This window comes from Paramormyrops kingsleyae, chromosome 14 (assembly GCF_048594095.1).
Source record: "Paramormyrops kingsleyae isolate MSU_618 chromosome 14, PKINGS_0.4, whole genome shotgun sequence".
Taxonomy (NCBI): Eukaryota; Metazoa; Chordata; class Actinopteri; order Osteoglossiformes; family Mormyridae; genus Paramormyrops; species Paramormyrops kingsleyae.
The window spans coordinates 21,703,448-21,718,346 of NC_132810.1; the positions used below are offsets into that span (position 1 = coordinate 21,703,448).

The 14,899-nt window shown below is 41.7% G+C and overlaps 1 protein-coding gene across 2 annotated transcripts; it reads left to right on the forward strand.

Moving 5' to 3' along the window:
* Window positions 1-165: 165 nt before the first annotated feature.
* On the forward strand, window positions 166-12,616 carry hao1 (hydroxyacid oxidase (glycolate oxidase) 1). Of its 2 annotated transcripts, XM_023839365.2 has the most exons (9): window positions 166-283; window positions 4,815-5,014; window positions 6,039-6,190; window positions 7,208-7,463; window positions 9,821-9,996; window positions 10,418-10,509; window positions 10,740-10,898; window positions 11,719-11,788; window positions 12,301-12,616. In XM_023839365.2, the coding sequence occupies exons 2-9, from the start codon at window positions 4,878-4,880 to the stop codon at window positions 12,366-12,368; spliced, it is 1,110 nt and encodes a 369-aa protein (XP_023695133.2). In that variant the 5' UTR covers window positions 166-283; window positions 4,815-4,877; the 3' UTR covers window positions 12,369-12,616. The 2 variants fall into 2 exon arrangements, with proteins under 2 accessions (XP_023695133.2, XP_023695134.1); XM_023839366.2 differs by lacking the exon at window positions 4,815-5,014 and having other exon boundaries at window positions 175-283.
* Window positions 12,617-14,899: the final 2,283 nt, after the last annotated feature.

The following is a 14,899-nucleotide window of genomic DNA, read 5'->3' on the forward strand; positions in this document are numbered from 1 at the left end:
ATGTATATACATTGGGGACAGTGCAATGGTTCCTCAGATAGCACCATAGAATTGCCAAATGATCCGCCAGTGACTATTCTGGTTTTTGGTTGCCTGTGTACATACGTTGTAATTAACATATTTGCACCGCATGCTACTTGTAAGTACTATGGGTATTATGGGTGTGTCCATACATGTACACAAGTGTCATGTATTCTTTACCTCCCAGTTCCATTGAACTCGTTAAGTCTAACGGGGATAATTCTCACTGATCGCGTTGAACGGAACTTTCCGGTGTTTTCGGGTAAGTGCAAGCTACTGGAGGGGGTCACCGTCATGCGGAATGAGCCCGGGTTAGTTACTGTCTTCCTGCTGGCTTGTGGTGTTGAAGATACTCCCTCATGGAGTTTTCAGGGTTCACAGGGAGTATGATTTTTGGGCATTTCGATTTTCACTGTGCACGTCAAGTGTTATGAACTTCAGCATTCAAAGTTGCCTAGAACGTGGTAGCCTTTGAAAACTAGTTAGGATTAAGTTAATTAAGGGCTATGTAGTTAATTTCTCGAATTATTTTTCCCTAGTTGTTGATGGTGGTGCAAATAGCCTCGTTCGTAGGTGGTGTCACTCACCTTAGAGAGGACAAGTGTTACCAGAGTTGGTAACTGCACTTTTTGTTTGTTTGTTTTTGTTTTTTGATTTTAGCATTGATAATTCCTGGAAATTTCGTGTAGATTTATGTTATTACCATTTCCTCATGTTAGCAGGACATTTTGGCATCACAGAGGCAAGGCAAGCGAGTGAGTTAATAGAATAATAACATTCTAAGAGGTCTCAGATTATTGGTGCTGAGTTTGTGCTGAATAAAAGCAAATGTAACAGTTTGGGATAAATGTTTTTTAGATAGGTGAAATATTTTAAAATGTCAAGGCATGTCAGACTACCCCGAAAGTGGAAAAGAGGCCTCAGACCCCAGGGGGTTAAATGCCTGCAAGTCTGGTGGAGCAGGTAGTGTGACTGTTTTGTACGCCCGTTGTGGGTGAGGTCGCCATGGCTGAGACGCCTGAGGTTCGGGAGGTAAACCAAGCCGAGGCAATCATGGAACACCACCCAAAGTCACGCTAGCGGCCGTCGTGCCCTCTCCGCTTCACATGGAGCTCTCTGCTTGAGAGTGCATCTGACGTGCTTTGCAGCTCACATCTGAGGAAAAGGAACAGGCAGAGTTCAGCTGGAGGCAGGAGGTTTGAGGCTGAAAAGGAGATTTCGACTGAGACGGCCTGAGCTAGAAGCTATGAAGGTTCCTCCCATTGCACAATGGACTCCTGCTCCCCCAGACACAGCTTGATGTCAGTCAGAACATTAGTCCAGTGTCACCTTTTTTGGAAACTGTGGTTGACATTTTAATGCATTTGAGCTCATTGCATTTTCCCTGCAATGGCCTAAGTCTGTTTGACCTTTACAGCTGCACTGTAAATGTTTGTAATGCACTCTTATTGCAGGATGACAGGCAGCGGTACTGTGTACCTGTCAGTGGGTACCTGAAGCCTGTAGGAACCACAAGAAGCTGGCAGGTCAAACTTTAGTTGAATTCGCAAGAGAAAAGGACACTTTCTTTGATAAGTGGTGCGGCTGCCGGTAAAGTGTCAGACCTTGCGCTCCCTTAATGAGCTCGTCCTCTTGGGGGAATTTAAAGACTGTTTGCCAAGTCGTATTAGGTTATAGCTCAATGAACTGAAGGTGGGCTTGTTATCTCAAGCTGCTGTTCTAGTTGATGAATGTAATCTAACACGTAAGAATGTAAAGTCCCCCGCCATCCAAGTGTGGTGGAGAAGTGGTTACGTTCACCGGGGCACAGAATAAGAAGTTACCACAATGCACTTCATCTGCACAAAGGCTGCACATAGCAGCTTCTCCTGCCATAAGGCAGGGTATGTAATTGTTGACTGTGCATGAATTAGCCTGTGGATGAAATAACTATGGCGACTGCTCTGTGGGTGTAGGTGTGGATCTGACTGAAACTGACCATACCTGATGATCCAGCTGATGAAAAAACTACGCCTGACCCTCGCTTTGGGCCATTTGCGTGCCGTCGTCATACGCTATGGATACTGCACACATTTTCACTTTCCCTCTGCCATTCTCCTTGTCCCCTCCCCCTGCTCCACTCCCTCTTCTGTAGGGGGGTGGTGCCCATTGGTTTATGGTCCCATAACTCTTAAGGACTTCTTGAGAGCCCCATCTCTGTTTGTAGGATCTGCCAGTTGAGGGTGGTACGCATGGGTGTAACTTTGGATTGAACAGTGCGGGGGTTGAGGTCCACACCCATTCATCATGACAATATGATTATTTGTATCTATTAAGCTACAGCAATGGTCTCTGAGGAACAATTTTTGTGTGTGGCTGAGCAGGCTAAGTCTGAGTACCCGTGATCAGAAGATGGCTGGTTTGAGCCCCGGCCTTGGGAGATCAGTCACATGTCCATGGGCCCTTAAGAAAGGCCCTTAACCCCCCCAGCACCAGGGGTGCTGCACGTTGACTGGCCCTGTGCTGTGACCCCCAAGCTATGGAGAGCAAGATGGGGTCGGCAAAGAGATGAATTCCAACATACTTGTACTTGTGCAAATGGCAAATAAAGCATTTATCATTTAATGTTGTTCATTCTTTGGGGGAAAGAGCTGTCTCCCTTTTTTCTGACAGAGTAATATATACCATTGTACCTAAACACATATACAACTGATGTACCGTTCTCTTATACTGTATATTACCACCCAGCTGCCCGAGAGACCAGTTCTGATTGGGGTCGTAACAATGAGTCTATGGCGAAACTTCTGAAAATTTCTCGGACACTCAATGAAGAAGAGTGGTGCGTAATGGGCCCCATGTTTTTCTGTTACATCATGTGGGTTAGAGAGATGCAATGCAGCATGGTTATATAAATCTAATCATGTGGGTAATCCCATCAATATCGACAGGCTGCATCCTACACTCAGCGGAACGAATGCCCTTTTTTGGGGAGACCTTGCTCAATAACCAGGCTATTTGCATGCTTTCCTGAGCTGAGGGAGAAAATGTGCGATAAAAAGGTAGTTCAACGTCACACGAAAGATATGCAACATCCCTAATCTACAGTAGCTTGTACAAGTTGAAAATATCAAAAAGACAAACATTCCATTTTATCCCCTGGGAATGTATGTCTGTCCACTGTATTCTGTGAAGTTCTGTTAACTTTTGCTCATTAAAATAGCATGCCTTTTAACTTTTTTAATTACTTGTTTTTGTCAGTGTAATAAAAACAGCATACCTTGTCCTGTAGTTTAATCTGTCTCATTAATATAATGTTGTTATGCAAGACAACTTAAAAGTCACCGTGAGAGAAACAGTCGGGTTTATGCTGTGTAAAAAGAGCTGCTTTTCTCTTCGTGGTGGCAATTTAATAGGGCAATTCCATGGAAAGGCCTGCTTGCTGTCACATCCATAATATGCTGATAAAATGTGAAATAGCATGAGAATTTTCAGGATTTGCCTATATTCAGTTCAAGAAGTCACATGAAAAGATAAGCAAATCGACTTCTTGATACTAAGCATGTTCTGGCTCTGAGGCATTTTGTTTGCCAATATCAGTCTAAATGTCACATCCATAGTACTGGAAGCTAACAACACAATCCTCTTCATTTTGCCTTTATGTATTAGTTCCAGCAGTTGCCTTTACATAAGACGGTGTTGCAGTATTCATTCGTTTATGCCCTTATAGACCAAGAACAAAGACAGTGTCCCCGTCATTTCAAATGTTGCAGGATAATAGAAGGTTACCAGCAATGGAAGAAAAATTACACAACTGTAAAGTCAGAGACTGCAGTGCTTGTTCAGCTGGACTGTGGATGTTAATAATTCATAGGTCATTCTTAGGCTCGTTTAGGGCTGTGCTCCTTTTTAATGTGGACATTAGGGTAAAAAGCAAAAACACTAATGTGTGCCAGTTCTCCTGTCTGCTAAAGTAAACAAAAAATATGTGCCGTTCTCCTGCTACCTTATGCTAATAATCTATGCAATAATATTTATAAATTTGTGGATGTAGTTCTTCCTCTTTTTGGTTTTTCTTAAAGGAGATGGTAACACTTAAAATGATACAGCCGTAGGTATAAGACAAGAAGCCATGCTATTATGTGTGTGTGTGTCTATGTGTGTGTGTGTATATATATATATACATATATATATATATAGTTTTATATATCTATACTTTTATATGACCATTATTCAATCTCTTTTATAATGTTACGCATATATGCATTTCTTCTCCTACATGATCCCCATATCCTCTGATGTCCTGTCCATTCTGATCAATGTAGAAGCATGTTAGATTAAAGTATCTTCCCTGTTACTCATGAAGTCTTTTTTTCTGAGTCACATGATCCTGGAGTATACTTCACTGATTCCATCATGTGTGTTCAGTTGCATCGACCCCACCTGTATTGTCACTTTTATGGATAGTACTGAATCCGAAGTGCTTGCTTAGATTTTGAAAGAGCCACAACACTAGACTTACTTTTGACACTGTTCTGTAAAACAATCTCACCTCAACTGGTTAGTCAAACGTAAGTTAACATAAACACGAAAGGCCTTATATAACGCCCGTTCAAATCACGGTCCTCAAGGTCCGAGCATCGCTGATTTCCCATCCTTCCTTTACCCGTGAGCCAGGTGTGAAGCCTCTGTGGCTAATCAGAATCAGTAGCAATTAAACTAACTCCATGGGAGAACTGAAAACAAGGCGCAGATTTGGAATCGAGGTCCACATTTGAAGAGGCCTACCTTAAACTGACCACATCAATCATTCACAGATGACCCCTCAGCCTGGCTAGAAATCGGTTGTGGAACAGGCCAGTGTGTTATCTGCTGGGAACATGTCAGAGAAGTCAGTGTGCGTCAGCGACTATGAAGAGAATGCCAAGAGGATCCTTCCTAAAGTCGTCTTCGATTACTACATCTCTGGAGCAGACGATGAGGAGACATTAGCCGACAATATAGCAGCATTCTCTAGGTATGCTTAATTGTACGGAAATGAAGATGTTGCCTTCACATTACGGTCCAGTTCCAGTTAATACGGAAATGGCAGTGTGCTCGTTACTATTGATGTGATTTGTGTAAGTTTCCCTCATGATAGAAGTGTATGAGTTAACAGTTGTGCTACCGAGCCAAGAGTAACACTTCAAAACATCAGCATGATTTTTTCTATACCTGTCAATCCTCCTGGTGTTACTGTTAAGTAATCCTACTCATTGATCTTTATTATACTGCTGTTTGCTGAGCCTCTGTTCCTGCCAACAGTAGCTTGAAAGTCACAGGTCATTTAGCGCTTGCCTTTCCTGGAACACAGGTGATATTTATTAGCAATAGCAATATGACAAAGTATATCCAACATGTATTATCGTGTATGGAATAGAGGGTCACACATACAGGTTTTGGAGTGTGTGTGTGTTGGTCCAGGTATACATTACATTGTGGGGACCAGATGTGATAATATCCTGTTATTTTGACATTATGGGGACCATTTTTTCAGTCGCCACATGGGGAAATTCAAATTTATAAAAAATCTGTGACTGCAATCAAAAAACGAATAATGCCTAAAGACTTGTAGTTTGTTTGGTTACTTATGGTTAAGGTTGGGTAGGGGTTAAGGTTGTCATTGTTGGGATTAGGGTTTTGTCCATAGAAATGAATGGCCGGTCCCCACAAAGATGAGTACCAGTGTGTGTGTGTATGTGTATGTGTGAGAGAGAGGACTTTGGATGTTACCACTGGGTTTTCTGCCACAGTCTAAGAAAATGCTTTTAGGCTAATCGATGTCTTTAGGTTGCGTAGTATGCATATGTGTGGTACTGGCTCCTGGCTTGCTGCATTCCTTAACTAGTTAAGTGCTTATGGATCCATTATTATAATTAGCTATTAGTGTAAAAACACAATAGCGCAGTGGTAATGACATTAAAGGACGACAGGGGATACAACGGGGCACAAAGTGACGTCACATCTTCTGTAATAAATGCTTCCAAAAAATACACAATTAGGTGGAAGTTCTGCCCTCGTGTGCTGCGAGATGTCTCCAAGGTGGACCTGTCCGTGTCAGTGCTTGGACAGCAGATCAACATGCCTGTGTGCGTGGCGGCAACTGCTATGCAAAGGATGGCCCATCCAGATGGGGAGACAGCAACTGCGCGAGGTACATCACGTAGCCCTGGAAGACCTCCCAGAAGGTCAACTCAATCCTGGTTAATATTAATAATGTGCAAACACTGCCCCTTAACGTTCTCTTTGAGCTAGAAATGGTGACTGGTCATGCTCTGATTTCGTACAGTGGGGTAAAAAAAACAAAAAAAAAAACAACTTTATGCTGTTTTTCATGGATCACCTTCGTTTTCCATACAGTATTTAAACTACCTAGGCAATGTCAGATGTTTTTTTTTTTTTTGAGATATTTTTTTGTGCCTGGGATGATTCATTTCACACATTTAAACACTGCTCAGATAACGGACAGACACTGCATTTGCAGGACTCTTACATATGATTTGTATGATTTTTTTTTATATAGAAAAAGCATTGCTAAACTTGTTCGGTCAAGTATGGGTGACGGTAAGGCTGGAACCTTCCAGCGAAAACACACAGGGGAGAATTTTAGTCTATTACAGTGTACATGCACACACACACACACACAGATATATATATATATATATATATGCAGGGCAGATTAAAGATACCATTCCACCTTGTACTGTGGGTGGAAGCCTAAATGCCCAATAGGAACTGACCAGACACCTCTGAAGGTGTGAAAATGCAGTGCTGCCCATTAGTCAGCTAGAACAGAGCAGTACAAATAGGGCAGCTGCCTTAAGCTGGCAAATAGCATCTGTGAGCTGTTTGTATCTAACTTCAGCATTGTTACTTTGATACGCATGTGTAAAAGATACTACAGTGTAAATTTAGCGTATATCATTTTAACAATAAAATTCATTGTTCAGGAAGAAAGTTTCTTCCTGCACTGCATTGACCACATTTCCTCCACCTGGTGGCGCCATGGCACCACAATATTGGAATTTACGTTTCTTTTTTCCGACTTTTTTTCATAATTCAGTGGCGTACGCATTTAATAGCAGTTTTAAGTCATTAAGTGCGTTTAATAACAGGGCGTGTTTTAAGAGACGCACTGCATTTTCACGCCGGTATTGTTGCGGTTTTGCAGCCTGCAAGGCCGAGGGCACGGGGATGACCCTTAGCTCCTGGGCGACGTCCACCATCGAGGAAGTGGCCGCAGCAGCTCCGGGGGGGTTGCGGTGGATGCAGCTGTACATCTACAAAGACCGCGATCTGACCCTGTCTCTGGTCAGGCGAGCAGAAAAGGCCGGATACAAGGGCATCTTTGTCACAGTGGACACTCCGTACCTCGGGAGGCGTCGAAATGACGTGCGCAACCAGTTTAAACTCCCCCCTAATCTCAGGTAGGTAATCACCTGGAAAAATACTGCTTAACAAAACACAGTCCTCTATTAAAGCTTCCTGTGCAAACATGTTCAATTTACCTCCTGTTAAGTGGAGCAAAAGGGGCTTTTATACAATGTTAATGACAGTGTATACATCAGTATTAAGGAAAAAAATATATAGTAACATAATGTAGTTTGATACACTTTACAACATTCTAGAGTCCATCTATTTAAAAGAGAAAATCTCCTGAAAATTAGAGAAAACGTCCTTCTCTAAACTTCAAATATATAACTAAAACATTCTAATATATTACAAGACTTTCTATATTATTACATACATGATCTGTAAATATAGACTATAGTAAAAACTGAGAAAATTTCCTAAAGAAGCTAATATATTACAATCCTTTCTCTCATATGAATGTGTTAGATGTCTATTAATACATTCAATGCAGCAAATAATTTTGTTTTAATGCATCAGTGCTATTCAAAGTATTGTTGGATCCATAATATAAACTAATCCTTGTTTAAGTAGAGCATTTAAGTGTGATTGTGCCTTGTAAAAATACACTTTTTGTGTAGCTTACTAAAACACCCCTCATTGCCTTCTTGTGATTGTCAGTAGCTAAATTGCACCCTTGAGTGTTAATTGTGTGAAAAGTACTTCTGTGCATCTGGTAAATGGTGGTCCAAGGCGTCGGCGGATTTCTGCTACCTTCAATGAGGAAATTATCCTTTCCCACAATCCCTTTTTCACCATTTTTGAATAGTTTTAAACCAGCCAAGTTATCTCAATTTGCAGCAACACCTCACACACACAACGACGGTCAAGCTTGCTACGACAAACAAATCCAACCAAGCTTCACTGCCCGCATTATCATTTCTTTTTAAATTTGAGCATAGATTTTGTTCTTGGAAATGACTGCTCATTGTGCTCTATGACACTTGTTTACAGCAAGATGTCCAGAGTTGGTCTCTTTTACGTGCATCAGTATAAAGGCCCTGTCCAGACATCATGGGAGCAATTAAATTCTGCGGCATGAGGCGGTTCCAGCACTGGACCTATAACCATTCAGTGTCAAGGGGGACAGTCTGACCACAAAGGAACTGGGCTGTCCGAATTGCCAAGTCAGTGGGCTACAAAAAAAAAGGAGAGAGAGTGCTGACATCTGGTCTTTATTAAGCAAATCCAGGGCTAGGCTATGAAGGGATAGAGAACTGAATTTTGTAAGTAGAAGATGTAAGTGCCTTCTGGAGACAGGTATATCAACTATGCAATGTGATGCAGATGTATGAGAGGTTGTTACGGTCTGCAGACTTGAATGCAGAGGAGTGTGCAAGGATGATGTCACCTGTTATTCTGATGAGCCTTTTACATCACAGCCTGCTCACAACGCATCATGTTAATTATCCCCAAGAGAAGCTTAGGGGACTGATAATGTACAGTTTCCTTGTTTGGCAGGGTAGCGGGTGGAGTGTGAGCACTAATGAGGGGGGGGGGGGGGGGGGGGGGGAGGGGAGGCTCAGCTGACCAATTCTCTGTAGTAGTGATGGGAAGGTCGCTGGTTCGAGCTTGGCCATGGCAGAACAGTTGTATGTCTGTGGGCCCTTGAGCGAGGCTTTAGCCCCCCCCACCCCCCTAGGTGCCGCAATGTGGCCCTTTGCTGTGACCCCCAACCTTATTCTCAGCAGTGTCTCATGGAGAGCAAGATTTACTCCACCGGGATTTTAAAAAGTGTCTCTATTCTATCCTATTCACCAGAATCACATGTTCACGACTCACCAAGCCCATATGTTAATCAAACAAAAATCCACATATTATAATAATATATTTTTCACATTTTCAGTTATCAAATCAGGTACCAACTTGTTTCTTTTCTATATTTATGCACCACATATTTTCTTCTGTCTTGGGGAACCTTTTACCCATGAGAAACTGGTGAGATTTATAAAGCTTTGCATAACTTGCATTTAATACAGTGTGTCATTCATGTAAAGGGGCTTTCCCCTCCTGAGTTCAATGAAAAGACCTGTACTTTAAGCATCCTTGTATAATTATTCACTTCCTCTTTCATGCAAGCAGATGAATTATTACCATTTCAGAGAGACGAAGGTTCAAATGTGGGCTCGTATTTTCGGTAATGGCACACCCTCCACCACAATGTCACAGTGTGAACTTCTCAACCTCTCAGGGGTCTTTTTCTTGGCACGGCGAGTCAGACTTGAGAAGAGTCAACAAGGTGCCATTGAGCTGGGAAATCAATATTTGGAGCGGGGGGTTCCGGACCCAGTCCCGACTTCCAGCTTCCAATGAAAACAATAACAGTTTCTGGCTAATTTAATTCCGTAATCAAGGTCTGTTGGTTTTATTTCAGCATGGTGAATTTCGAGTCCCCTGATCTGGCTTTCTCCTCAAAAGAAAATTTCAGAGAGGATAACGGCTTGGCCCTGTATGTCGCTCAGAGCATAGATCCAAGTCTGAAATGGGAAGATATTGCTTGGCTGAAAAGCATGACGACCCTGCCAGTGGTGTTAAAAGGGATTCTGACCGGTGAGTGATCCAGGAGTATTAAATAGAGCGTTCAAATTTTCTCCCCCATTGCCTTTCATTATACGGTATATTGATGACATTTTTCAAATCATTTTCTTTTTCTGCCAAGTACGTTGTACTGATTAAATGCACACTATGCGACAAAAATATTACTGCAAAAACCCATACCTGCAAAGTTACTTTGAAATTTTTCTGGAGGTAATACCCTAATTGTCAGGATTCTATCCATCCATCCATCCATCTTCTATGCTCTTTCCTGGTCAGAGGTCATGGTGACTGGGATCCTGTCCCAGGAATCATATGGGCATAAAACATACTGTAGATGTGCCACAGATAGAATGCCAGTGTCAGGCATTAATGTAATTCATATAAAGGAAATCCAGTTTATGATATCTGAAATTGGCCTCTTTGTTCTTTCCAGCTGAAGATGCCAAGGAGGCTCTCAAATATGGCATCGATGGAATACTTGTCTCCAACCATGGGGCCCGACAGCTGGACGGTGTTTTGGCTACTGTGAGTATTAGCACACAAATGGGAGCAGCTACCATTTAGGGAACATCTGGATTTACCACTGAATGTAGGTCTACATGGAGCACAAGGGACTGATGATGTCATTTCCTGCTTCTGCTTTGTTCACGCGATGTTCAATCAGTACTCCGAAATTATAAACCTGGACAGCGTGCTGGTATTTGCAATCGAACCGCTTACACATTTCCGGGTCTTTAATCAATATCCCCACGCAGATTGACGCCCTCCCGGAGATTGTGGAAGCAGTGGGTGGAAGAGTAGAGGTTTTCCTGGATGGGGGAGTACGGAGGGGGACAGATGTGCTGAAGGCTCTGGCTTTGGGTGCGAGGGCTGTGTTCCTGGGACGGCCCATCCTCTGGGGACTCAGCTGTGACGTATGAGACCGCTCGTTTACAACATTGCACAGCAGCTGGTTTGCTATGTGTGTGTATCAGAAGGTCACTGGTTCAAATCCCATGGCTGGCCAAATGCCACTGCCGTTGTGCCCTTGAGCTTGAGGGCCTGCCTAAACCAGTTGTCTGTTTCTCGTTGCTTCGGACAAAAGCATCGAATTAATGCAATGCATGTGATTAACATTCAGATTGCCTCTAATCGTATATTAATTTCAAGGATGTCCTGACACACAGTTAATTCTTTTGTTATGCTAGATTAGATTAGGTCAGAAAGGAATGACATTAAACAGAGCAGTGATTTATTTATTATGCATAATTGCTAAATTACACTTTGTCACTGCTCTGATATGCTCATCGTTAGCATAGGCATAGTCGTGGCTATGGATGATAGGATACTGTGGGATTACTGTGTGTCTTCAGGTGGATGGGGGGGTCGAGGCTAATCTGATCCCTCCAGTGCTGAAACCAAACCTATGTCCATAATTGTTAGTCTACTGTCAGGTTACTGGTCAAAGAAATAGATGCCATTTTTTTTTGGAAAAACTTGTGATACAATATATAATTAAGCTTGATATATTTAAAAGTGGGTCTCTGTATTTTCACTAGTTTATTTCAAAGGCTAAACCTTTTTATCTACGTCATTACCATTTCTGCATATCAGATACAATGTGAGTCAGCATGGTAAATATACAGTATGTATCAATATTCATATGTATCCCTGTTTAAGATTGAAGTGTGGGTCTAGAATGTAATCGAGAAGGAAACAGCACCATGATGAAATAAGGGACTGTATCTCTCCCAGGGTGAAAAAGGCGTCAGAGAGATTTTACGTTTGGTGCGAGAAGAACTTCGCCTTGCAGTAGCACTGACAGGTACAAGTCATACCTCATATTCTAAAAAAGTATAAAGGTCCAACCATCCATCTTTTAACTGTTTATCCTGGCCTGGGTCATGGGGGGGGGGGCAGCAGCATATGGCTGGGGTGCACAGGGCCAGCTCTACCTTTTCAGGGGCCCCCGGGGGGGGGGGGGGGGGGGGCACATCACAGCTCATATACAGTACATACACTCACAATCATATGCTATGGGTAATTTAGAGATGCCGATTAGCCAAAACTGCGTATCTGTGGGGGAAACTAGCGTGCCCAGAGGAAAGCCTCCCACCGCGGGGAGTACAGACTGGATTCTGACCCCCACTGTGACCTCACACTGCCCCTAGTGGCGCTTGTGGCAGCAGCGGCTCCCACTCAGCCGCTGTCTGGCCCTATAAAGGTCCAGCTAAAGAAGAAAAATATATGCCCCTTATATTTAGATTGATTATAAACATTACTGAATTGATAATGATTTAATGATACTTTACGGTGAAGTTCTTTCTCTTTTTTTAGGTTGCCGTTCACTGAAGGAAGTCAGTCGTTCTATCTTGAGAAAATCTGGGATTTCTTCTAGAATTTAAGCAATTATTAAAAACATTAAAATGAATTTCTCCTTTATAATGAAAAGTCTGACACTCTTGATTTATAGGTACTGTAATCAATATGGAAATATGTTTGTAATTGTTAGAATTACTTATGTGAATATAATATTAACAAATTTATGTGGAGTATGTGCAATCTAGCTTTATTCTTTGAAAAAGATACTCTTCATACTGTTTGCAATGCAAAAAGATATTTAGAATCAATAAATGTATTCCTGCACAACAAAGGGTTAAGCTTTTTTGTGAATATTATTGTAAACATGTCAGTTTTAAGAGCTGGATTCTGACACAGTGCTGTAGCTGAAGAGCCTGGTCTGAAGGTTTCTGCACCATGTCTGTACCCCAGTGAAAGAACACAAGCATCAGATACCGTATCTATCCATCTCCAAACCACTTGCCCAACACAAGGTCATGGGTGCAGCTGGACGCTTTTCCAGTGGCATACAGGCCGAGGCAGGGAACACCCTAAATGGGGTACTAGGTCATACCCGGGATATAATATATATATATATATATATATATATATATATATATATATATATACACACACACACACACACACACACACACATACTATGGGCAAATTTGAAATGCCGGTTCACCACCTGTCTTTGGACAGTGGGGGGGGGGGCAATCCACACGTTGGATTCCAAACTCCTAACCATGGAGAGTTGTGGTGACAGCAGCACTACTTACCATAGTGTGATTCTCTTTCATGGTCAAATACTGTAGGATTAACTTGGGATGCAAGTAATTATGGGAAAATGAAACATAATATTGAAATTTTACTGATAGATAAAGTACTGGATGAATGAAATTGGGAGACTATGCTTATCGGTGCAAAAAAGAAAAAAGTCAGGAAGGATACAAATATAGAAAAAAATGACATGAATAGAATTTAAAATGAACAATATAAAGAGAATAAACAGAAAACAATATAAATAAGTAATTAGAATATAAAATAGAATATAAAAGGAGTGTAAAGAATAAAAATGTAAATAATGTGACAGTAAATGAAGATGGATGAAAGTGCACTTCCATTTAGATTATTTCATATCATGTTCGTTCAAGGCTGCGTTACGTTTGTGCTTTTTGTAGGATCAGCTGAATAATGAACAACTACATTATCTCTGTGACATCAAATGTCGACGGCAGCAAAAGGGGTTAGTAAGGTCATGAACATTCTGGGGGATTTCTAAACCAGCAATTTCCATGGTGAGGTTGCAGCTACTGAAAGCATCCATTATGCCCCTGGACTTGGCACAGGTGAACAAACTTCTTCAGCACCCTGTTCATTAGTAGTTGGTACATTCGTGCTACGTTTGAACTTTGCCCGTTAGGGCTTAGACTAAAGACTCTTAATCATATGTTTATGAGTTCTGGCCAGAGTAAAATAAATGAGTAAATAAATTCCTGTTAATTGTGTAAAGTTTCACTATTTATTCAATGTGTGTCACACAATATAAAGTTCTATAAAATCTACCTTCAGTCACTGAAATGCTGAAATTCAAGGGCTTAAATGTGTTGAAAATAACCAACTAAGTCACCTAGAAAATGATGCATCTTACAGATTATAATAATTCCTTCACATTATGTTCCACCCAGACCAGAATTTGTTCTAGTATAATGGAAAAACTTGCACTTAGTGATTGCTTTGGAAAAGAAGAGAAGTTTGCAGATACAGTATGTTACTTTTCTAAGAACTACCGAAAGTTAAGCAGGAACTTGCATTTTTTGTGCTGTGTCAGTTTCAATGCTGAAACGTGTGTAGTGAATGTTGTGAGGTCTTAAATACAGAAGCGCGTTCCATTTTTTCCCCACCACATATTTTCAGTTGGCATCCTACAGCTGTTGTTCAAATCCATCTGAGCTTGGGCGAATGGGACCTGAGCCACGCTAAGCATAATGACTAGCTGGGGTCTTACTTAACAGGGTGCTTTTGTTTAAGTCGAGGGGGCAGAACGACTTCCACGGAGACGCTCCGGGATAAAAGAGCCATGTGCTCGACGATAGAAATTCGCCTAAAGGAAAACCAAATAAACGCACACCACGTGTGACGATATGTTAGGATCCTGTTGAAAACAACCCCGCCTGTTCCTCTTTAACTTCCACAATTAAGACACTCATGTCTTAATAAAAAACATTGTATGCGATGAATGAAATCGTACTGCGTTTTATGAATAACTGAAGCGTATAAACACCAGGAAGTCTGGCTGGTGGCCTCATTCGGAGCGCCACATAAGCTCTTCACAGTCACCAGCAACGGCCTTAAATCCTTTTAGCACAGGCTACTAACAATGAAAGAAGGACTTTGATTTGATTGTCATGCTTTAGGGTCTTACTATTATTTTTTTAAAGCTTATCTGCAAACTGGTTAGAAGTAATTGGGAATGTATGCTTTTCCGAAAGCCATGTGAGCAGTGAAGCAGTTTCAGAAGTAATTCTGGTGTGGTTTTCTGCTTTAAGCATGTTTGTTATTTCTCTCTAAACCATGTATGCGTGCTGCACTT

What these genes read in the sequence shown, in the direction of transcription:
- hao1 (XM_023839365.2), top strand. Translation starts at nt 4,878, where the DNA reads ATGTCAGAGAAGTCAGTGTGCGTCAGCGACTATGAAGAGAATGCCAAG. An exon ending in GTTAAAAGGGATTCTGACCG is followed by an intron (nt 9,997 to 10,417) that starts GTGAGTGATCCA and finishes TGTTCTTTCCAG; the next exon opens with CTGAAGATGCCAAGGAGGCT. An exon ending in TCTGGGGACTCAGCTGTGAC is followed by an intron (nt 10,899 to 11,718) that starts GTATGAGACCGC and finishes TATCTCTCCCAG; the next exon opens with GGTGAAAAAGGCGTCAGAGA.